General features: G+C 41.8%; 1 protein-coding gene across 1 annotated transcript; it reads left to right on the forward strand.

The window, feature by feature from the left end:
• The first annotated feature begins 13,647 nt into the window (after positions 1-13,647).
• LOC117404521 (olfactory receptor 5AN1-like) lies at positions 13,648-14,673 on the forward strand. Its single transcript, XM_034007389.3, has one exon. It carries the CDS (start codon positions 13,648-13,650, stop codon positions 14,671-14,673), a length of 1,026 nt encoding a protein of 341 aa, XP_033863280.3.
• Positions 14,674-25,611: the final 10,938 nt, after the last annotated feature.

Genomic DNA, 25,611 nt, shown 5'->3' on the forward strand with positions numbered 1-25,611 from the left:
TTAGAACAAAGAAGAATGAGGGGGGCTGGTTGGAGTCTTCAAAATCTTAAAAGGACAAACCCTAACCAATACTTTACAGGAACCAGGACCAGAGGACACAGCTGGAAAGCAAGTGGAGACAGACTCAGGACAGAGGGAAGGAGACACTTCTTCACACAGAGAGTGGTGAGGGGATGGAATGGGCTACCTAGCTGTGTTGATGCTGAATCTCTGGGATCCTTTAAGACCCGACTTGACAAGGTTTTTGAGATCAATCAGCTGCTAGGAACCGGGTGAGCATTGACAGATCTCATGTTCTTCTATATTTAAAGGGAATAACCTTTCTTCTGTTCTTATGTATTCAAAGGGAATAACCTTTCTTGATGAAGAAAGTCATGTAAACAATTCCTTGATGTGAATTTGATTATCTGACCCCCTGATCCCAGTTGGGCTCTTAGAGGTTTTACTGTATAAAAACCAACACAGCTGTTTTATATTTGTCAAATATAGTACATAAGAGCTCCAGTTATATAGGACAGAATCATTTTTAAATGTTCCTAGTAGTTTTAGATACTTCACCTGCTAGGTTATTCCATGCATGTATTACTCTCTGTGTTAAAAAAGTGCTTCCTACCTTAAGTTCTAAACTCTACTTGGCTTCCATGCAGCCCCTCCATCTCATCCTACTCTGTGACATACAGACAGGTGGATGTGCAGATATCTATCACTAGAATCTGAGACTCGCAATAACATATGCTAAATAATATTAAAGCTTCATTAATCTACTATACTCAGTCTCTTCTAGTTTCAATAACACTGATGAAGGCACTAGAGCCCAAACGCTGGTCTGCTTGACTCAGTTTAGTTTCAATAACACTGATGAAGGCACTAGAGCCCAAACGCTGGTCTGCTTGACTCAGTCTCTTCTAGTTTCAGTAACACTGATGAAGGCACTAGAGCCCAAACGCTGGTCTGCTTGACTCAGTCTCTTCTAGTTTCAATAAAACTGATGAAGGTACTAGAGCCCAAACGCTGGTCTGCTTGACTCAGTCTCTTCTAGTTTCAATAACCCTGATGATGGTACTGGCTGAAACGCTTGCTTGACTCAGTTTCTTGGAGTTTCAATCACACCGATGAAGTCATTAGTTGTTTGTTTGTTCTTTTTTTCCTCACTAACGAAGGCACTCGCTGGATTACTTCTCTACTTGACTCATTAATTCTGATATTTTAATGATAACCTTTCTTCCCCTGCTGTAGCTGTATTATGATGCTAACCTGCTTTGAAACAACCTAGGACCTCATTAATGAAAGGTTACAGTAATTGAGCACAGCTCAGGGGAGAAAGCAAGCTGGCATTAACAATCACAGGATTACACTTCAGGGACTCCTCAGTAATTGTTTACTGATGCTAACGTCTGTGCAGCAGAAACTCCAAAGGGAATTCTGCAGAAAACCTTGAATGAAAATAAAAAGGTATTCTCATATCACAATGGACTCAAAAGAACTTGATAACATGAGTTTGTGTTTGTTGAAATCAGTTGCAGGTATTAGCATTCACGATTGATCTGTGCAGCTTGTTTGTCTGTCTGTACAGCTCTGGCCAAATGTTTTGCATCACCTAGAATTTAGGATTGAACATAAAAAAAACAACTATATGAATGTAATTTACATATTTTATTTAAAATCATGCAATGAAAGAAACTGCAAAATGATATCGCAGACGTCTACAGGAAGCCATAACAGTAGTATTTCATGTTAGATTTCGAAATGTCACATTTTTCCATTTTTGTCAGTTTTCAGTTGAGCATACAGAAAACGACAAAACAGTGTATAATTCAGTATGGTTTGCTTGACTCAGTCTCTTCTACTTTTAGTAATACTGATAAAGGCACTAGAGCCCAAACGCTGGTCTGCTTGACTCAGTCTCTTCTACTTTTAGTAATACTGATATAGGCACTAGAGCCCAAACGCTGGTCTGTATGACTCACTTTCTTCTTGTTTTACCTCAATAGAATGGAGGGAACACAAAGCCACTTTTCCAGGAGCAGCGGCTTGAAACCTGGTTCCAGGAGTCCTAGTTTGAGGTTTGCTGTATCAAACTCCCAAGTCTCCCCTGGTGTGCCGCGCAGCGGCCTGAAACCTCGTCTCCTGAAACCAAGTTCCAAGCCGCACAGGGGCTCCGTGTTCCCTCAGCATAATACTGATGAAGCCACTTGTTAGTTTAACAAAGAAGTCAATCAATGTTTCTTTTTACACTTCCTAGTGCTCAGTGGCACTTAAGATGACAGCTTCCATTGTGAATAAGCTGAGCTGCTTGTTCAGAAAGGGGACATTTGAAAAAGATCTGACTGTTACCTGTCGGCTTCTGTGATTGGAGAATGATGAGCTGCCAATCGAATCCACAGGAGCTGAGACACGCCTCCTACAAATTCAAAAACAAAAAAGGAATGTTAGTCAACTTGCTGTGCTTATATTTGGTGCTCCTGAACTGTGAAGGACAAAGACGAGAGAGAGAGAGAGAGAGAGAGAGAGAGAGAGACACACACACACACACACACGTGGTCTGCTTAACTCAATCCCTTCTAGTTTCAATAACACTGAGGAAGGCTCTACACCTCTGCTTGACTGAACTCACCGTTTGGAGTTGTTCCTCTTGCGGTTGTTCTTGTCATGGTGGTGGGTCTGGACGGAGATGCGCTCCAGAGGAGAGTTGAAATCGGACGGCCAGGTGTTTCTTCGGACGCGCTCGCTGTCTGTCTCCTGAAGGACATGGAGCTCTCTGTCTCTCCGGGTCCCTGGGACAGGCAACCTTGGGCCCCCAGCTTCCAGCCCAACCCCCTGAGGGACAAACAACACCCACAGCTATAGTGACCCGCACATAACGATACCATACAGCTCACCTTTTATGAGCATCCATTTGTGTATTTGCATTGTTTTTTACTGTTTGTATTGAATGTACTATGCCCTGTATTTCACTGTATTTAATGTATTATACATTGTTCCTCATTATTATAGATATGACTAGATACAAGGGATCATATATTCAAAGGGTTTCCTCCATTCCTTAATTAACTGCTATTTTTGTAAAGGAGAAAAAACACATTCATCTTACGAAATGAAAAACAAAACACACTTAAGAAGACTTGAAATCTATCACTTAGTTGTTTGCTTCTAGTTTTGTAAAAAGGGCAGCAGTGTGAAGTAGTGGTTAGGGCTCTGGACTCTTGACCGGAGGGTTGTGGGTTCAATCCCAGGTGGGGGACACTGCTGCTGTACCCTTGAGCAAGGTACTTTACCTAGATTGCTCCAGTAAAAACCCAACTGTCTAAATGGGTAATTGTATGTAAAAATAATGTGATATCTGTAAAATGTGAAATAATGTGTTATGTTGTAACAATTGTAAGTCGCCCTGGACAAGGGCGTCTGCTAAGAAATAAATAATAATAAAATGAACAGGGTTTTTTACCTCTTTTCAACACTAAGAGTTCATTAAATACTGCGGTAAACGCTTTCGAAATAAGGCCATTGGGGTATACAGCAGCTCATTGTGTGTTTACTTTGTTTTTTTCTGTCGTAATAGCGGGATGGGTTTTGTATCAGGATTCAAGACCCCGCCACGGTTTATTGTAGTTCACCAAATGATTCCTGAATGAAGCGTGTTTTTGTAGTTGGTATGAACACACACTCTCCCTGTCTCTTTACATTTTTCTTTTAACAAGTCCACCGTTAAATCATAATTTCATCATATTATGCATCATATGTTTTGCATTATGTGTCACAGGCAGCAGTGTGGAGTAGTGGTTAGGGCTCTGGACTCTTGACCGGAGGGTCGTGGGTTCAATCCCAGGTGGGGGGGACACTGCTGCTGTACCCTTGAGCAAGGTACTTTACCTAGATTGCTCCAGTAAAAACCCAACTGTAGAAATGGGTACTTGTATGTAAAAATAATGTGATATCTTGTAACAATCGTAAGTCCCCCTGGATAAGGGCGTCTGCTAATAAATAAATAATAATAATATTGCATCACAATACCTATGGTGACATCCAATATTGGGGAAGTTACTTTTAAAAAGTAATCCATTACAGTTACAAGTTACTTGAACAACATTGTAACTACTTGGAACTTTGAAAAAAAAATTGAATAGTTATATATTTTTTTCGGTTTGGTCAGGCTGCAGCTTGAAGATCTTTGAAGATCCAGCTATCGAATCCACTCCTTCTGTCCTCGGATGCCATTTGCTAGCGAGATGATCTAAAGCGCGCGTTCGTGTGACTGCCGAAGCGCTTAGTGATTGCATGCATTAGGTAATCCTTTTTTTTAAATGTAACAAACCACGTTATTTTTTCCACACAAAATGTAATCTGTTACCACATCCCATTGCCTGTCTTTAACAGCATTGCACATGAATAAACTGTTTGGCGTTTGTGCCGAGCCCCACAGTATGTGAGTACACGAAACACAACAGCACCCAAGGAGCAGACATCGCCCTGTAATTCCTCTCTAATGACAGCGGCCACCAGATCTCAACCAGTCATCTGCCCCCAAGACTCAAAACAGCTAAGATGGGGTGCCTGACCCACGCGTAATTGTGATCGCTTTAGGTTGACTAAGATCAGCAAGTAATTAAAGCAGCACCTGCATATAACGAGGGATCAAAAGCAGGTTCTCCGAGAAAGGGTTCAAGCAGAGATGCATTGCAGATGTGTAATCTATTCAAAGGCAATCGACTAGACTTCAAAGTGTTTCATAGTTACGGATAACCTTAACTGTATTAATTGATATTATGAATGCGTTTTTTTTGTTTGTTAGTTAACTAATTTTGTATATTTTGCATTGATAGTATACAGCTATGACCAAAAGGTTTGCATCACCCGATATAATTAATACATTTTTAATTACATATCGCCTTGTGGTTTTCCATATGCTTAAAGAAAAACTGACACAAATTGAAAAATGTGACATTTCAAAATCGAACATGAAATACTGTGCAGTATTTATGGCTTCTGGTAGACTTTTGTGATATAGTTTTAATTAAAGATCTAAATTGATATATATATATATATATATATATATATATATATATATATATATATATATATATATATATATATATATATATATATATATGTAAATCATTCACAAATGAAAGCTAAAAGCAAACTCCTATAGGTCTTTCTTTAAGATCTATGGACCATCTTTTATCCAGACTTTAATTAACTCCTATTTTTTGAAAGGAGAAAAAATAGCAATACACAAAACTAGCATGCAAGTAATATTTCCTCTTACCTCCCCGGCGCCACTAGGTAAGACAAACCCTGAAGTTGCTTCCAGAAGCAGCAGATACAGCGTCAAGCAGGGCAGGAGAGACCGCGGCCACTGCGCCTGGGAAACACACACACACACACACGGGACTGAGCACAGCGACGCGAAACACACTCAGACAATGTGCAAAAATAACATCGTGTTTTCTCATTTTATTAAAAAAAAATCAAATGTCTTCAACACATTAAAATATATTTTATTCAGAGAGCATCAGTTGTCATTATATGTAATATTGTGGTTCAACTAAAAGAAAGCTAACGTTTCAGCTAGTGCCTTCATCAGTGTTATTGAAACTAGAAGAGACTGAGTCAAGCAGACCAGCGTTTGGGCTCTAGTGCCTTCATCAGTGTTATTGAAACTAGAAGAGACTGAGTCAAGCAGACCAGCGTTTGGGCTCTAGTGCCTTCATCAGTGTTATTGAAACTAGAAGAGACTGAGTCAAGCAGACCAGCGTTTGGGCTCTGTGCCTTCATCAGTGTTATTGAAACTAAACTGAGTCAAGCAGACCAGCGTTTGGGCTCCAGTGCCTTCATCAGTGTTATTGAAACTAGAAGAGACTGAGTCAAGCAGACCCGTGTTTGGGCTCTAGTGCCTTCATCAGTGTTATTGAAACTAGAAGAGACTGAGTCAAGCAGACCAGCGTTTGGGCTCCAGTGCCTTCATCAGTGTTATTGAAACTAGAAGTCAAACAGACAAGCGTTTCAGCTAGTGCCTTCATCAATGAGGCAAAACTAGAAGAGATTATTCTAAAGCAACTATTAAAAATATGTGCTACATGTTATGAAGTACAGAAGTCTTGATAAAGACCTTTAATCACAACCTGTCGTCAAACTATTTGACTAGCTCCTAGTAGGATAGACCCATTACCTCTACTGTAAAAAGAGACCTGATTCTGTTTATTAGATTCAGTTTTACATACAAGAATTCCAAACCTAAGAAGTCTCTTGTTGAGATGTACTTTCACAGATTTGTCAAAGCATGTCACTACGTTACTACAAATTGCAATGTCTTATAGTTCTGGATTTCTTACCTTGCCTCTTGTCGTGGGTGAAGATTGCATTGTCTCTCGTCTCAGCACAGTCACTGGCGGTGTGTGGAAGTTGTGTTTCTGGATGCTCTGCGTGAGGTGCCTTTATAGGTTGAATTGTGGGGGTGGGTTTATATAGAAAGCGCTGGTACCACTGCCTGCTGTGTGTGTGTTCTGAAGACACAATAATTACACCACACAAAGACTGGGTCACCCCTGTGTGACCTGAGGTCAAACCCATTACATCTGGCATCCCAGACACTCATCTAGAGAAGAGAACAAACATTAGGACATGATTAGGACATTTGAACCATTCCATGGATGTGTTTATACAGGATACCAGAAGCTATTACAGAGTGCTGGAACAGCTATGTGGCTAGCTGTCTGGTACTCAGATACAAATCTAAGAAGATGAAGCACTGAGCTTTCTGAGATCTGAGCAGGTTACAATCCATGAGGAAGAAGAAGAAGAAGAAGAAGAAGAAGAAGAAGAAGAAGAAGAAGAAGAAGATCTCTTGATCCACCCCTCCTACTCTGCTCTGGCCTGACCTAAGCACCTCGTTAGTGGATCCTCAACTGATGCACTATCCCTGCACTGCTAATCTGCCATTGTCGATACAAATAGTTGTAATCCTAACTCGTTACTTCTTATCTCATACTGTATTCTAGTAGTATTTGCACTTACTGTAAACTGCACTGTATTTAAATCTTGTTTTTGCACTGTAACTTTGTATTGCCCTGTAACACCTGTAAGTCGCCTTCGATGAAGGCACCTGCCAAATAAACGAAGCCTGCCGCTGCTGTCTAGTTTATCTTTCTGAGATCAGATCACAGCCCAAGAAGCAGTCCTAACCAGGCTATGTAATGTGTATTAAACTCTGATCTCTGAGCAAGCTCGTTTCACTTGTGACTTGAACTGCGAGTGAACTAACTAGCTCCCTGTGTGTGTGTGTGTGTGTGTGTGTGTGTGTGTGTGTGTGTGTGTGTGAGTGTGTGTGTGTGGGCAGTTTTGCTCAATTTGATTCCCTCCCAAATTGCCAGCCACTTGTCCAAATAATAATAATAAGAATAATACGAATCCTGTTATCCTCTCATCATGCCACTAATTGCAGGAAGTGAACTTGCAGTAGGCCACGTTTTCTCTTTCCCCCCATGGGAGGGGGGCGCCCTGTCCCTAATTAGATCTATTTCTGTCCCGGGACGTTGCCAAAGATAGCCCGCGCTGACAGACTCCCCTGTAGCTCTGAGTGCTGAGTACTGGCTCAACTCACTCCACCCTGTCACACTATCAATGGAGCCAATATCCTCTCCACTGACCAGTGTCTCCTACCGTCTGCTTCAAGTCTATTACCACTTCATTTCCAACCATGTCCTCTGGGCTTGGCTTCTATGCTTAAAGTATTGGTTAGGATTAACTTTGTCAACTCCTTTTAAAATGGTGAGATTGTAACAAGATTGAACCTCTGAGGGGCTCCCGAGTGGCGCATCCAGTAAAGGCGCTCCGCGTGGAGTGCAGGATGTGCCCTATAGCCTGGAGGTCGCCGGTTGAGGGCTTAGATCGGCCAGGGTGTCCTCGGTTCACCGCGTACCAGCGACCCCTGTAGTCTGGCCGGGCGCCTGCGGGCTTGCCTGTAAGCTGCCCAGAGCTGCATGGTGAGTCTGCAGTGTGTAAAGAAGCGGACGGTTGGTGGATCACGCTTCGGAGGACAGCGTGTGTTCGTCTTCGCCCTCCCGAGTCAGCACAGGGGTGGTAGCAGTGAGCTGAGACTAAAAATAATTGGATATGCCAAACTGCGAGAAAAATAATAAAAATAATTGACTTTAACTAAAAGTAATTACTAAATTTAAAAAAAAAAAGATTGAACCTCTGATTAAACCAAAAATATCTATCGCTGATACGACCCGGGTGTATTTGTGTTTTCTCAATTGTGAAGTGAAGGAAAGGCAACTTTTCTTGTTAGGAAATGAACATATTGATTCACAGGCTTGTTTGGATTCATTTAATATCTGCAGACAAAAAAACATGTTAAAGGGAATGACTTGAAAAATCTGAGCATCAGCACACTTCTTTCAAAACCGCACATTTAAGACCGAGAAGGCGAATTTATGAATGTATTTATGATTTATGAAACTATTCTGTTATTAAAGACACATAACTCAGCTGTTGCAAAAAACATAAAAAAGATAAGTGAGGTTTTTAAAAAAAACACACTACTATCTATCATTTAAAGAGAGCCCGTCTATAGGCTTTGTTTTTAGACAGCTGGCCAGCACCATTCCGGATTTCCTGAGCGGTGATTGAGGAGCCAAGGGGAGCCTTTGAGATGATCTACACACAGATAAACCCTGGAGAATGTGTGCGTGTGTGTTAGTGTGTGTGAGTGCTTCTGTGCACTGCCTGCCTGCCAGCCTGTCTACCTCCCTGCCCCTGGCACCGCTGTGTTCTAACCCTTCCTGCCCCTCCCCTCCTCTCGCCAGCCCCTATAAATATCACTGAAACAGCCTGGTCCAAATATAGATATTCAGAGACGAGAACAGAGCCTGCACAGTGTTATCTGTCAGCAAATATTTGAAATTGTTGAAGTGCTTTTTTTAAATATGTTAAACTACCAGAGATTGTGGATTTGGGGTCTTTGTCATATTAACGAGTGGCTAATGTTCATTAAATGCTTGTATTTAAGATGTTTTCTTGAGTTATCTTATATTAAGTGTAGGGTGCCAATACCTTGTTGTGGAGAGCCCCTACAAAGCACTAATTATTATTATTATTATTTGTTTATTTAGCAGACACCTTTATCCAAGGTGACTTACAGAGACTAGGGTGTGTGAACTATGCATCAGCTGTAGAGTCACTTACAATTACGTCTCACCCGAAAGACGGAGCACAAGGAGGTTAAGTGACTTGCTCAGGGTCACACAATGAGTCATTGGCTGAGGTGGGATTTGAACCTGGGACCTCCTGGTTACCAGCCCATTTTTTTAACCACTGGACCACACAGCCTTGGTTGGACAAACCAATGCAGCTGTCCAGCAGAAGGACGGCCATGTCTCCAATGATAAGGGATTCTAGATAACAGCTGCTTCAAAACCATGGCACTGGTAATTGGATCCCAGCATTGTAGAGTATAGAGGATGCACAGCCTAGGCAAGCGAATGTATCAATGGCATTGTGTAATAGACTGGAGCTACTCTTTGTGATCCGTGGACGCTTGCTCAGTGTCCTGATCCTTTCAAATACTCAGGGGGGTTGCAGGGGTCTTAACAGCGAAGCTACATTGCCGTCAATAGAATCCAAGCCAGGGCTGTGAAGATGTAATTGCGAAGTGACCTTTTCATGTGTTGAGCCTCTGAAGAACATCTCCAAACTTACACAGCAGTGTTGTTTGTGAACTGCGCCCCAGTAACGGGAACATGAATACGTGCATTAAAGGGTAACTGTAATGCAGATGAATATATAACCAATTGAAAACATGTTAACTCTATTTTTTTTTTCAGCCTCTCTTTGAGCAGTATATCGCATAAAAACCATTAAAAACAAATGCACATTGAATGTATTGGAGCTCTCTTCAGTCGTGCTTCGTGTGACGTCCTGTCGTTGACTCGCTCTACAGTCACACATAGTATTCTATTGAGCGGGTGTCCCGTTCCTGTATTATGTAGCCGTTGTTTTGTTATCGCCGCGCTTTTTTGGTTTAAAAGCTTAGCCACACAAACATACTGTTTGTTACCGTTTTTCCTTTAGTTATTTTTGCGACATAATTCACCCTGCCGGTGCTCACTGGCGCGGGGGGGCTGTCAACGATATGACGTACAGCGGAGCCGGAAAGGATCCAATATGGTGGCGGACTGCATTTCTAGTTGACGTATTAAGCTGACAAAAAAACTGAAATCCTGCCCAAACGCTTGAGTTTTAAACACTGGCGCAGCGAAACGCATTTGTTATGCAAACAGATCATTTACAGAGCTTTGTTATTTTGAGCTCCCCTTTAAAGGAGAATTGGGTTGATAGCACTGTCCTTGCGGCATCGTTTGCTTGTAAAACAGAACAAACGAGCAGAAAGATTCTCAATACAGGCAACACCTTTCAACAGCAGTTCCATCAGTTCCTAGCAAAATAACTTTTTCTGTCTGCCGTACAAGAGGCTTGATACAACAGTAGAGAACGCTTAACATTCAGTGTTTGTAATTACTGTGTATTTACATAGTAGTTGTTTAGTAAATACATGTGTGCTTACACATCATTACAATGTGATGCAATGCAATTCATATGCAAACCTTTTTTGCGCGATATATACCGTTACAAATGGGTTAGGCTTAAATCAGAAGATTTAATGCAAGGCAGAGCTGTCTATTGATGTGTGTGTTAGCTGCAGGAATTAGACCCTGAGACAGAAAGCTGCCGTTTAAATGCTGGTGCACAAGGTTATTAAACAAAAACAAAACTAGGAACAAAATAAACAGGACACGGGCTGAAATAAAACGTTCAAACAAACAATGTTGCTTCCTTTTATACACATGGCCACTCCCCAATTAGCATCAATTACCTAATTGGGGAATGACCACACCTGTGATTGCTGGCAGGGGCAGATTTAACCCCATCCTTGCCAACCTTACATCCCCCCCCCCCCCCCCCCCCCCCCCCACATATTTACAGCAGTAGGGCTTCTTTATAGTAATAGAGGATTGATCATTAAAAGTAAGCTGTTTTTATTTGTTATATATCCACTATAGGAGGCTGTGTGGTCCAGTGGTTAAAGAAAGGGGCTTGTGACCAGGAGGTCCCCGGTTCAAATCCCACCTCAGCCACTGACTCATTGTGTGACCCTGAGCAAGTCACTTAACCTCCTTGTGCTCCGTCTTTCGGGTGAGACGTAGTTGTAAGTGACTCTGCAGCTGATGCATAGTTCACACACCCTGGTCTCTGTAAGTCGCCTTGGATAAAGGCGTCTGCTAAATAAATAATAAAGGTTTCTTACTTTTATTTAGCTTCAGAATTGTTCCTAACGTTTCCATCAAATAAAACCCCAGCCAACCCATACATAATAATGATTCACAAGATTCTGGGTAAGGGGAGCACTATATTAACCACACAACCTCTGGCTGGTTTTCATGTGGGTGAAGTCAGCAAATTGGCAATGTTTCTTTTCACTAGAAAAGGATTTTCATGGAAACACCTTTGCCTGAATTTTTAGACAGCCATAACTGCTAATTTGCTTTGACATTTTAATGGAATCGCCAGAGAAGTGAAGGAGAGCGAAGGTATATTTGATCAGTTGGAAAAACGATTGCTGTGTTCAGTTAGTTGCAAAGGATGTGTGTGAGTGGATGATTTTGTTTTGTATTATGACTTCATTCCTTAGTGCTAATGCCTCTTGACTGAGGTTGCCTGGAGTTCCTCTTTGTGATCAGTGAAGAGGCTGGTCTGTGTCTGGGGTAATTACTCTGAGTTAATGAGAGCGGGTCTGTTTTAATTAACCGAAGCGCTGCGCTGCTGTTGCTGCTGTCATGCTGTTTGCTCATTAAAAAAAAAACTCTCTGCTGTACCTGTAACCTGGCAATCCCTCTCAACACCTCCTCACCTCGCTCTCTGTCATCTTCCTCTCCCCCTGTCCCCCTTCTCCCCATCTCTCTATCCCTCTCCTTCCCTCAATCACCTTTTCCTATCCCCCTCCCCCTGCTGCTCCTTCCCCTCCCCTGTCTCTCTTCAACTCTTTTCTACTTCATCCCTCTCTTTCTTTCTTCTTTAATTGTCTTCCTTTCCTCCCTACAGCTCCATCTCTCTCTCTCTCTCTCTCTCTCTCTCTCTCTCTCTCTCTCTCTCTCTCTCTCTCTCTCTCTCTCTCCCTCCAATTTTCATCTGCCCCTCCTCTCTCCATTCCCCTCTCTCAGTCCTTTCATTCCTCTCTCATTCCCTACCTCTCCGACAGGCAAATCTCCACAGAAATGTTGCAGCTTTTCTATGCTTTACTGTACCCCTCCATGCTTTACCATGCGTCCCTATGCTTTACTATGCCCCCTGTGTCTTTTCCCTCTATGATTAGCTACCAAGAACCAGCAACAACTTCTATAAACTTCTATAGACTGTAAATCTGCACTATGATAATGAGGCATTCAAATGCCCCTCCCTCTCCCTCTCTCCTATTACTCCTCTTCACAAAGTTCACCTCTACCTTGTCTCCTGTGCTTAGTTGGTACATGTTGAATGCTGAATGCCCAGCTACACACTCGGACTCCTGCTCTCTGCCAATCTCTCCATCAAGTCACAGGCTCCTCGCGCTTGGAGTATTATTGGAAGAAGCAACCACTAATTTTAATCTTTTCTAATTCTGAATAGCCTCGATTTTAAACCGGAAACTGTACCTGTAACCTTTTTCGAATTGTCCAAGACAACACTGGATCTGTCCACACAGCTGCCCTGCACATTGGACACTGGACGGCTTTGGATATCACTGTGTCATCAGTTTTCTACATTTTCCTGGACTTTATCTTGTTCATCTTTCAGTAAATGTTTCGACAATCAAATAATGAGTCTTGGACTAATTAGTCTGTCCATTGAGACTTTTTAACAATATTTAGTGCGACTGCAGCAGACTGCTGTAATCATCTTTCTCGGTCATCGCTGGAGATATAGTCTGTCTCTCTCACACCAAAACAAAAAGGATTTAAATTTTATGTTCACTTCTAATATTATAAAAAAAATAGATACTTTTGAATACTTTTTTGTTACCGAAAATATCGGAAATGACTTTCTTTGGCATCTCATTATTTAATTAAGAATTTCTTCATATCACTTAAAACGCCTAAATTATTTTGCAGTTCTTTCAAATAACCATTTAAATATTCCGTCAAATATCCATCATACTTATATATTTTATTTATTTATTCATTTATTTATTATTGCACAAATTGCACTGTATTTTATGGGTTACAGTTTTAGCTTTGTATTGGCACTAATAAAGTATATACAGTTTAACTGAATTCACAGTTGGCAATACTTATCAATACGTGTCGGTTTACTGCCAATAAAATATATAATTGAATCAAATTGGAATACTGAAAACAACAGGGAGAGGGTGACAAAGAGAGTTGGTTAAAAATCTAAAACTAGTATAGCAATTTGAGATCCAACCTTAAGAACTATTTACTTCTCTGATGTGATTACTCCAAAAATCATTTGAAAGTGCTTGAATACAAGAGTCAATATTAAGGATATTAAACCTTAGACTGCCAAGCTGCCAACCTTCCTGACTACAAACCTACCTACTTACATCTATCTACCCAAGCTTAGAAGGCATCTCCGCCTACTTTGAGATCCACCATGTCTTTGCAAAGTGAACGTTTAGAAGTTTCCTCAAGTCCTACATCTTGGTTCAACTCTACTTCCAGTTCTACAGGATTCCCACAAGGTCTCAACTCAACAGAACCCTACCCCGATGAGTCACAGCCCTCCTGGTTCACACAGGACCGCCTCAGTACCATCCAGATTTCCTCCATGGCTTTGGGGGCCATCTTCTCAGCTGGGGTCAGCACCTTCTTCCTGTCCGTGTTCCTCCGTAGCCCACAAACCCGAGAAAAAGCCCGCTTCATCCTGCTAGCCTGCGTGACCACCAGCCAGACCTGCTACTTTCTCATGCAAGCCACCATCTCCTCTCTCCACCTTTCCCAACACCACATCTCCTTCTTCTCCTGCGCCATCGTCTGGCTTCTCTCCAACACAGCTGGAGGTGCCGAACTCTACAGCCTAGCTGCCATGTCCATCGACCGCTACCTTGCGGTGTGCCGGCCTTTCCTCTACGATGGTCTGTGTTCTGAGACGAACCTTGGCCGGGGAGTCCTGGTCATCTCCCTGGCTTCTTGCCTTCTTCCTTGTTTCACCTTTCTCCTCCAAACGGGCTTTGCTGGACACACTGTTACCTTTGAAATCCAAGGCAAATGCACCATGGAATCCTTGGAGGTCCACGCGTTCCTCTCCTCCTGGCGCCTCGCTCTGTTCTCCTTCCAGTTCCTCGTCTGTTTCCTGATCATCACCACCTCCTATGGCCTTGTCGTGAAGGAAGCAATGCATGCAGGGATTATCAGCCCTCTGAACCAGCGAGCTAGGAGAACCATCTCCTTCCACATGGTCCAGCTGGGTCTGTACCTGATCCCGGTGGTGATCTTCGTTATCTACAGCTCCCTCCCCATCGGGGCTTCTCTCCTGCCCGGGCTCACCACGGCTAACAGCTGCGTCTTCATGGTAGCCCAGGTCATCAATCCACTGGTCTACGGCTTCCGCTCCAGCGAGCTCAAAGCTTTCTTGCCATCGCTACACCGGCCTTCAGTCAGAATCGGGGTTCAAACCTGAACCAGGTACTCTTTGATAGTCACACTCTGAGTCCAGGACTTAGTACTAGCTCACTCTAAAGCATGGCTGTAAAATTCAATAGTTCTTATGAGAAAGGTCCTTTATTCTCAGTTTTTATCGAAGGCTATAGGTCGGAAAGAGATTTTAAAATATATGTTAATATTGAAAAACAGTAGTATCTGTGTATATGAGAAAAATACTTCCCTCTAGGTAACAGTGAATGTGTATAATGTTATTTCTGTCAATGAATTGTGTTCTTATTTATCATGAATTACTGTTTCTACATAGATATTGTACATGTTTTATAAAGTCACCATTATATTTTACCTTTGAGGTACAGTCTTTGAGCAAGCCTGAGCAAGGTGGAATTTCTGTTATATTTCTGTTTCTGAGTCCTCTATAAAAATAACCACTAGTAACTCCCTTCTGTTGGTTAAACTTTAAGTGTGTCACTGAGTTAAATAGTAAAAATAGTTGACAGGTTGACTTTAAACATATATCAATAAACCATGTATGTGTCTGTTAGTCAATGCACTATATTGTGACACTAATGTTTAGTGCTGTATTTTGAAATAAGAAAATAAGAACTATTTATTAAAGTGTCTCTAAACGTACCCCCTGGAGGGTTTACAAGCAGTATACTTTGATTCCTTTGCTGTATCCCATGTTGGTTATATATTGCAGGCTCTCATTATATTTCTTGGACAACACCGGATGCAGCGAATGTAAATCTTTTCTCGTGAACACTGCAGGGGGCTCTGGAACCCTTGAACACTGCAAGGGGGTTCCGGAACCCTTGAAGGTTCTAAAATTCCATTTATATGTAAATAGTTTGCAATGCATTTCAATCTACAGCGTTAATCAGGCTCCTCCACAGCAGAACCACAGTGACTTTACTAGGTAAAGTGCTGCCACCTGCTGGCAGTCCTCTGAATTGTCACAATACCAATGGTCTCTACATGCTTAATGCAAATAAGTGTTTTCAATGCGTCTCTTATTTGATATTTATCGATGCCTTCAATTTGACTGGATTGTTTTAGTGCTACGTGACCTTTTGTAAAGGAATATCTGTGTTTACTATCTGCATCTATTGTTATCAAGAGTCCAGATTTGAATAATAGGACATAAAAATGTACCTTTAAAATGTATTTTTTTGCGTGTTAAATGTTCAATTCGGCAAATAGATCCAGGTTTATATGAAAAGCTGCAGGAAGCACAGAGGGTGGCAGGCTGGACTAGGAGCGCTCTTGTAAATGTTTGTAGTTACCCCAGGGAGAGCCGCACCTTCCCTTTTTAATCCTCAAGGTCACCTGCCTGACCATATTGTCCCAGTGTCCTATACAATGGGGTTAAAGGAACCCCTAGTCTTGCAGATCAAAGTTTAAAAGGAGAACAAAGAACATGAAGGGTTCTCAAGGTGAGCGAGTCAGTGTTGGTGACGTGGTTCTTGGGCTCTGGTTTTTACCAACACAGGTGCTGATTGGACCACAGAGCCTCCTATGATATCATTCCTACAGCAGGCCTGTAACTGTATGCTGCTTTATTAATATACAGCACATTTATCAAAACACACCAAGATGTGTCATTGATCTCCTTTATATACCTGCCTGCATGAAAACCTCTGGGTGTGAGAATCTCAATTTCCACTCAGTAATCAGTGATACAGAAACAACAGGCACTCGTGTGTGAAAATGTGAGACCGCTCTGTGCTTTAATTAGGCATCTGAAACAACTTCTCCTGCATTTTACTATTTGTGGCTCTGTTCCTTTTCTCTTACTATTTTAAATGACATTGCTTGTGTGTCCTGTTAAAGTCATCAATTAAATTAGGCAATCACTAATTTGTCTATTTGGACAATGTTCCAAGATTTTCCGTTCCGGTGGTTTGAGTTCATTTGCATAACACATCAACACTCCAGAAGCAGTGGGGGTGCGCTAAGTGTTTATTCTAAATCACTTCCAAAAATGACAAAGTATGAGGTGTAGGCATGTGCATTATTAAAAACATGTTTCATACAAATCTGTATTTTTCACAGTTGCATTAAAGCCAGTGAACCCTCATTCTAAATCACAGTTCCATAAACATTGTAAATCAGATTTGTATTGCAAATCCTACAGATGTCAGGACTGCCCAGTCCCTGACCACATTCCGGCGCCTCCTTAAGACTCACCTCTTCAAACAGCACCTGTAGAACTCCTCTGTGTGTATCCTGGGACACTATCACCCTTCATGTAAATGTGCTTTATTTTGCTCTTATCTGCCCCCTATTTTACTGCATTTGATCCTGTACTTCAGAATACTGTAATCTGCCAAGTGTTTAACCTGTAGTATTTTGTATCTAATCATATCCTGATGTAACTATCACTATTTAATCATATCCTGATGTAACTATCACTATTACCTGCTGTATTATTGAATTGTGGTTTGTCACACTTGTACTTTGCTTGAACAAAAGTTATTGTATTTCTTGTTCTTATTGTATTACTTGTATTGTAACACTTGAAATGTATTTGCTTATGATTGTAAGTCGCCCTGGATAAGGGCGTCTGCTAAGAAATAAATAATAATAATAATAATAATAATAATAAAAGGCTGGAAGCATTCGTTAGTAACATAATTAATGTCAATACATATAATGAAACGAAATCTGTGAATCCGACCAGCAACTGTTTTATTTGGAACAGCCTTATAGATAAATACGCTGCTGGGTGGTTTATAGTCATGGATGGTCAGTATAGAGTTCTGTATATGCACCTTGGAAAAATAACAGAAAACACAAACCACAGAGGCGTATCATCCAGTTTTATTCCTCCTACACAGCTGTTTCTGTTTCAGTTAATGATTGTGTTTCAACCTACATATTGAATTGATGATCATTAGCACCTGTTTGGTATAATTGTTTAATCATACACCTGACTATATGCCTACAAAATCCCTGACTTTGTGCAAGTGTACCTAGAAGAACTGATGCTGTTTTGAAGGCAAAGGGTGGTCACACCAAATATGGATTTGATTTTGATTTTTCTTCTGTTCACTCACTTTGCATTTAGTTAATTGATAAATATAAACTATTAACATGTCTATTTTTGAAAGCATTCTTACTTTACAGCATTTTTTCACACCTGCCTAAAACTTTTGCACAGTACTATATATATATATATACACACACACACACTGATTTATTTGGTACGGCGATTGCCGATTCAGCATTTACCTAACAGATAAATCTGAAAAACATTATTATCCACCAATTAAATCTAATACATTTGCCTGTATTAGCTGATTTTGGCTCTGGACTCTTGACCGGAGGGTCGTGGGTTCAATCCCCAGGTGGGGGACACTGCTGCTGTACCCTTGAGCAAGGTACTTTACCTAGATTGCTCCAGTAAAAACACAACTGTATAAATGGGTAATTGTATGTGAAAATAATGTGATATCTTGTAACAATTGTAAGTCGCCCTGGATAAGGGCGTCTGCTAATAAATAATAATAATAATAATAATAATAATAATAATAATTTAGTTTGAACTTTCTGAACAGTACCTGGAATGACCACTGGAGGGAGCAGGGTGCGCATGAAATCTGCAGCCCCACAGAGCAGGCAGGCTGCCGCAGTGAGGTTGAGTAGACGCCCCGGTCGCTCTACCCATCTTACCGGGATAACGTGGGAGAACAAAGGCTGCAGGGAACAGGAGCAGCACACAGGAGGCGGGTTCAACACCCGCAAGGGGAGCGTGCTAATTAACAAGAGGCTTTCACATCGACACTGTATGAAACAGCGGAGGAGTGGAGCATAGCACTGGTTTGGAAAGAAACTCTGGAAAAGAAAACGTTATTTTAAAAAAAAGAACTTCAAAATATATGAACATATCTCGTTGTTTCCAGATCATTTTTCTGTTGAATTGATCTGCTGTGTGACCTGCCAGTGCAACCTCGTTTTTTTTTTAATTGTCCATCTAAAAATAATATTATGTCATTATTTCTAGGACTCTATTTTCTTGTGGAGGAGTGCCTGGGAAATTCAGTCTGCCTTTGGCTTCATAGACACAGCATGTGTGTGGCTATCCCTGTATGCCAGTCACATAGTGTAACTGGGGTCTGCACATTACACCTCGCTCTGCTTGTTTCAAATTCAATGTAGTTAAACCTTGCCCTGGATCTCTCTGCTTCTGCGTAACTAGGCTGTATTGACGCTCCTCCTTCTACTTGCAATGGCACAATCTTACCAGTAGAGGGCAGTGTTAACACACGGCTGTATTTTTTTTTTTTTTAGTCCTGTCTGCAGACCCCGAACAATTGAGAATTGAAATAGAAAGAAATGCATTATGAATCGTTCTAATTTAATACTGATTTATTTAGGTAGTTATGGACTGTGGCGAGGGTAAGGACTCAATCCATCAATTCCCCTTTGTATGGAGGCACCAAAAATAATTCAGGCAGTCCCCATAGGTTATATAATATCCATAGCTCTATATTTATGACAGTTACCTTCCGTTGAGTAAAAACACCCCTGTGAAGCTAGGCACCTGGCTATAATTCTTACAAAGACTGATACATATTAATGATCTGTTACACTGTGTATATACACACTGTAATAATGAAAAGAAAGCAGCAAAAACAGCATTCAAATATTGCGCTACCAAGCTTTATATTCACAGCATTGCCATCCTGCAGAGCAACACGTGCTTGTATTGAATTAAGTGTTATTAAGTGAGTTGCATGGCTGTTAACTGGGAGTGATGTTAACAGCAGTGTGATCATAACCAACAAGACATTTCAATGAAGGGGGCTGGCAGATTGAAACCCAGGCCTCCAGGGAGGAAAGGCTGTCTGTCTGCCTGTCTGTCTGTCTGTCTGTCTGTCTGTAGGAATGAGAGGCCAGTAAATTAGCCCAGTGTCTGTCTGTCTGTCTGTCTGTCTGCCTGTAGGAATGAGAGGCCAGTGAATTAGCCCAGTGTCTGTCTGTCTGTCTGTCTGTAGGAATGAGAGGCCAGTGAATTAGCCCAGTGTCTGTCTGTCTGTCTGTCTGCCCGACAGTCTGTCTGTCTGTCTGTCTGTCTGTCTGTAGGAATGAGAGGCCAGTAAATTAGCCCAGTGTCTGTCTGTCTGTCTGTCTGCCTGACTGTCTGTCTGTCTGCCTGTAGGAATGAGAGGCCAGTGAATTAGCCCAGTGTCTGTCTGTCTGTCTGTCTGCCCGACTGTCTGTCTGTCTGTCTGTCTGTCTGTCTGTCTGTAGGAATGAGAGGCCAGTAAATTAGCCCAGTGTCTGTCTGTCTGTCTGTCTGTCTGTCTGCCTGACTGTCTGTCTGTCTGTCTGTCTGCCTGACTGTCTGCCTGCCTGTCTGTCTGTCTGTCTGCCTGCCTGTCTGTCTGTCTGCCTGTCTGATCTGTCTGTGTGCCTGTCTGTCTGTCTGACTGTCTGCCTGTCTGTCTGTCTGTCTGTCTGTCTGTCTGTCTGTCTGTCTGATCTGTCTGTGTGCCTGTCTGTCTGTCTGTCTGTCTGACTGTCTGCCTGTCTGTCTGTCTGTCTGACTGTCTGCCTGCCTGTCTGTCTGTCTGTCTGTCTGCCTGTCTGATCTGTCTGTGTGCCTGTCTGTCTGTCTGTCTGACTGTCTGCCTGTCTGTCTGACTGTCTGCCTGCCTGTCTGTCTGTCTGCCTGTCTGTCTGTCTGTCTGCCTGCCTGTCTGTCTGTCTGTCTGCCTGTCTGATCTGTCTGTGTGCCTGTCTGTCTGTCTGACTGTCTGTCTGTCTGTCTGTCTGTCTGTCTGTCTGTCTGTCTGTCTGTCTGTCTGATCTGTCTGTGTGCCTGTCTGTCTGTCTGTCTGTCTGACTGTCTGCCTGTCTGTCTGTCTGTCTGACTGTCTGCCTGCCTGTCTGTCTGTCTGCCTGTCTGTCTGTCTGTCTGCCTGCCTGTCTGTCTGTCTGTCTGCCTGTCTGATCTGTCTGTGTGCCTGTCTGTCTGTCTGTCTGACTGTCTGTCTGTCTGTCTGACTGTCTGCCTGCCTGTCTGTCTGTCTGCCTGTCTGTCTGTCTGTCTGCCTGCCTGTCTGTCTGCCTGTCTGATCTGTCTGTGTGCCTGTCTGTCTGTCTGTCTGACTGTCTGCCTGTCTGTCTGACTGTCTGACTGTCTGCCTGTCTGTCTGACTGTCTGCCTGCCTGTCTGACTGCCTGCCTGTCTGTCTGTCTGCCTGCCTGTCTGTCTGTCTGTCTGTAGGAATGAGAGGCCTGTGAATACGCTGTTGTCTTTGACATCTTTCCCACAGCTAATCAACATCTTGTCTCCATCCCTCTCACCCCCTACCCAGTCTAATTAGAACCTCCAGCTAAATAGCTAATTAGCATCTGATCAAAAGCAGGTGCCTCCATAGCGAGTCAACACTAATTACATTACCTGTCTAATTCCATTTGACAAGCCAGCCATGAGGCTGAATCCCTCTAAGAAACAAGCCCCTCCTTTAAAAGGTAGAATTGGATTTAATACAGATAATACAGATATTTCGAGATTTAGCAAAATGTTACATTAAAATGAATCTACTTTGACTTTTGCAAAGTAAATAGCAACCTCAGTGAAATGAGGATGGTTGTATTGAATCAACACTTTCAAGTCAATGTTCTTCCATCTAATTATCCACCGCAGGTATGTATCCATGGACAGCCATGTGTAAGTGCATCAGAACCCCTCAAGATGTGTCATTGATCTCCTCTATAGACCCGCTTGCATGAAAACCTCTGGGTGTGAGAATCTCAATTTCCGCTCAGTAATCAGTAGAAACAACAGGCACTCGTGTGTGAAAATGTGAGACCGCTCTGTGCTTTAATTAGACATCTTAAACAACTTGTAAGAAGTCTCATGCATTTTACCATGTAAATGTTCCTTTTCTCTTACTATTTAAAATGTCCAAGATTTAAAATATGCACAACAAATCAAAGCAATAGAAGCAATGGATGTTCTAATGCATTTACACATGCTGCGTGTATTCCTATATATATCTGAAAAACTTTGCATCTATTTGTGATCAAGCTTGGTATTAACATTACATTACTATATAACCCCACATAAAGAGCATACAGAATGCCATCACAATTGTAGAAGCACTTCTCTAGGTATATGTAACAATGTACAGGTAGTGGACAAAAAAATGGAGACACCTGGGTAAATGAGGGACACCAAGTATATTGAAAGCAAGGGCTTCCACACAGGTGTGGCTCATGCGTTAATTAAGCAAATAACATCCCAGCATGCTTAGGGTCATGTATAAAAATGCTGGACAGGCCTGGTTGCCTATAATTATGGCTAGCATGGCTGCAAGAGGAGACAGCTCAACTTGCTGATGTTTCACGAGCAACGGTGTCTAAGGTGATGTGGGCATGGAACTCCAAGGGAAAGACATCATCAGCAAAGGGCAACAGTGGGCGGAAGCGCATACTCCAAGATCGTGATATCTGTGCATTAATTAGAAGTGCAAGGCAAAACAGGCGAGCAACTGCAGATCAATTGACTGCAAATTTCAACCTGGGGCGCGAGCAGCCAGTTTCATCAAAAACGGTCCGTGGAGAACTCCACAGAGCGGGATACCAGGACATGCAGCCCCAGCAGGGGATGAGAAGAAGGGAGGCAGCACGGAGGGGAGAGGAGAAGGAGCTTTGAATACGGGTGTTGGGGAGCAGATGGCAATTAGACACAATTCTATTTCAGAAATGTCGCTCTCTGGCACACAGTAAAGGACTCATTTCAATATGTCTTTAAGCATCACATTGCCGCTGAGCAGGAGCTACAACCCATAATGAGGTCAATTCAATTCAGTTTGAACGCTCAAATATGTTCCCACAGCATGGCGCTGAGACGCTTGGATAGCAGCCTGTGTTCTCAGCCAAGTAGCTGCCTGACTTCAAGAGCATCCTGATTGTCACTGCGTATATCATCATAATGATATCTTTATTATTATATAGCGCCTTTCATAGTGGACCACCATCACAAAGCGCTTTAGAGAGGCAGGCTGTGAACTGTGCATTATATGCAGAGTCACTTCCAATAGGACGTTGATTTAACATCTCATCCGCAGGACGGAGCACAAGGAGGTGAAGTGACTCACTCAGGGTCACACGCAGTGAGTCAGTCAGTGGCAGAGGTGGGATTTGAACCTTCTGGTGACAAGCCCTGGACTTTAACCACTGGACCGCATTGCCTCCTTAATAGGCTCCCATATGGCTGTCAGAAGCATGTCTGATTTCTAATCTGGTACATCGGAGTGTGACCATGAACCTCCTCCTGGTCCGCTGAGACATCAGTATGAAATGAGCGAGTGCATGAGGGTTTAAGGTCAATGCTGGTGCATTAGCTCAGCTGTTACAAAACTCAGAGCTCAGAAGATGAAGTCTGATCAGCAAACTTTGCAAGCTCTTGAGACATAGCAAAAAAAAAATGGACTATCAGGTGACAATAGTGCATTGATATATAACTAATGAGTAACTCTCCAAAGAAATGGGAGAAATCAGTCGGTCAGTGCTGGAGTATTAGTGTAAGGCTTACAGAGTTGCAAATTTGTGAGGTTTCTGAATTTAGCTAAACATGAACTACTTTGTTACGCTGTAAAGATGAGACAGACAGGCAGTTGATGAGATTGCTTGAAACCCTGGAGAGAGCCCTCAGACTGATTCACCGATAGCCCACGATGATCCTGGAGGTATTAGAGGCTTCTCTGTCTGTCGCCTCCATGCCTGGTATTTATACTATATGGGCTTAGGACATACCTGACTACAGTCTTTTTATTTGTTATCTTACTAATTATCAATTGAACTGAGACCTTTAGCTGTTGCTCCAGTCAAGGGGATAGCAACTGCTAAACCAATCTCTCGTACAAGCCTACTGTGGTTAATTGCTTACCATCTTTCATCCCATACATCTCTGCACATGCTTTATCTCTCTGAACATTTTACACCTACCTTGCTCTGCTTATGTCAAAAGTCACTCATATTAAACAGGTTTACCAATAGATTTCACTCTCATATGATATTTCCAATAGATTTCACTCTCATATGATATTTTCAATACATTTTCCTCCTACAGCTCTGGCAAAAGGTTTTGCATCACCCTATAGAATGAACTAATTTTGCTTCGAATGAATAATGTTAACATATTGATTGACACACCTCTTTGTAGTTTTCCCACATACTTAACTAAAAACTGACAATAATTGAAAAAGGACACATTTCGAAATCTAACATGAAATTCTACTGTACTACTATTATGGCTTCCGGTAGACTTTTTCAATATCATTTTGTAGTTTCTTTGATTACACAAGGTTAAATAAAAGATCTAATCATATATATATATATATATATATATATATATATATATATATATATATATATATATATATATACATACAGCTCTGGAAAAAATTAAGAGACCACTGCAAAATTATCAGTTTCTCTGGTTTTACTATTTATAGGTATGTGTTTGGGTAAAATGAACATTTTTGTTTTATTCTATAAACTACTGACAACATTTCTCCCAAATTTCAAATAAAAATATTGTCATTTAGAGCATTTATTTGCAGAAAATGACAACTGGTCAAAATAACAAAAAAGATGCAGTGTTGTCAGACCTCGAATAATGCAAAGAAAATAAGTTCATATTGATTTTTAAACAACACAATACTAATGTTTTAACTTGGGAAGAGTTCAGAAATCAATATTTGGTGGAATAGCCCTGATTTTCAAGCACAGCTTTCATGCGTCTTGGCATGCTCTCCACCGGTCTTTCACATTGATGTTGGGTGACTTTATGCCACTCCTGGTGCAAAAATTCAAGCAGCTCGGCTTTGTTTGATGGCTTGTGACCATCCATCTTCCTCTTGATCACATTCCAGAGGTTTTCAATGGCGTTCAGGTCTGGAGATTGGGCTGGCCATGACAGGGTCTTGATCTGGTGGTCCTCCATCCACACCTTGATTGACCTGGCTGTGTGGCATGGAGCATTGTCCTGCTGGAAAAACCAATCCTCAGAGTTGGGGAACATTGTCAGAGCAGAAGGAAGCAAGTTTTCTTCCAGGACAACCTTGTACTTGGCTTGATTCATGCGTCCTTCACAAAGACAAATCTGCCCGATTCCAGCCTTGCTGAAGCACCCCCAGATGAGTCCAATTTTCAGCTTTGCCCAACACCTTGTCGTCTAATGGTTAGACGGAGACCTGGAGAGGCCTACAAGCCACAGTGTCTCGCACCCACTGTGAAATGTGGTGGAGGATCGGTGATGATCTGGGGGTGCTTCAGCAAGGCTGGAATCGGGCAGCTTTGGCATGAATCAAGCCAAGTACAAGGTTGTCCTGGAAGAAAACTGGCGACTTACAATTGTTACAAGATATCACATTATTTTTTACATACAATTACATTTTTTTTTACACATTATTAGAAACTCTAATTCTAAAATTCAGAACTTTTGGCCATAGCTGTACATTGTACTTAAATAGATCCAATTCAATTGAAATCCAACAAATAAGTAACATTTCATGGCCTCCACTTCCACCAATGCATAAAACATTGCAGTCATTCACTTTAAAAACATACACGTTTTAGAATTTAACCAAGTCAGACTGCACTTTGCTGGACTGAAGCAGTGATCCTGTAGTAATCAATATTCTCATGTTACCTGGTTATAATATGTGTTCACTTACCTCTAAAGGGTAAAGAGAAATTGCTGTGCTTTCTGAAAAGGGCAGAGTAGAGTCACATGTGACTTCAGAATAACAAATCTGCAAACTGAAGTGACTGACTCTTTGTTTGTAGACCTCTTCTGAGGCTTTCAACACATCGAGAATTAAAACTGCAGTCTCCAACTATCGTGCTCCTTTCATTTCAGAAAGAAAGAAAAAGAAAGAATGAATGAAAGACCACCCTTTCTCTTAGGGGGTGAGGGAGGGAGGGATGGAAGGAG

The sequence above is a fragment of the Acipenser ruthenus genome, chromosome 48, assembly GCF_902713425.1.
Source record: "Acipenser ruthenus chromosome 48, fAciRut3.2 maternal haplotype, whole genome shotgun sequence".
Classification (NCBI taxonomy): Eukaryota; Metazoa; Chordata; class Actinopteri; order Acipenseriformes; family Acipenseridae; genus Acipenser; species Acipenser ruthenus.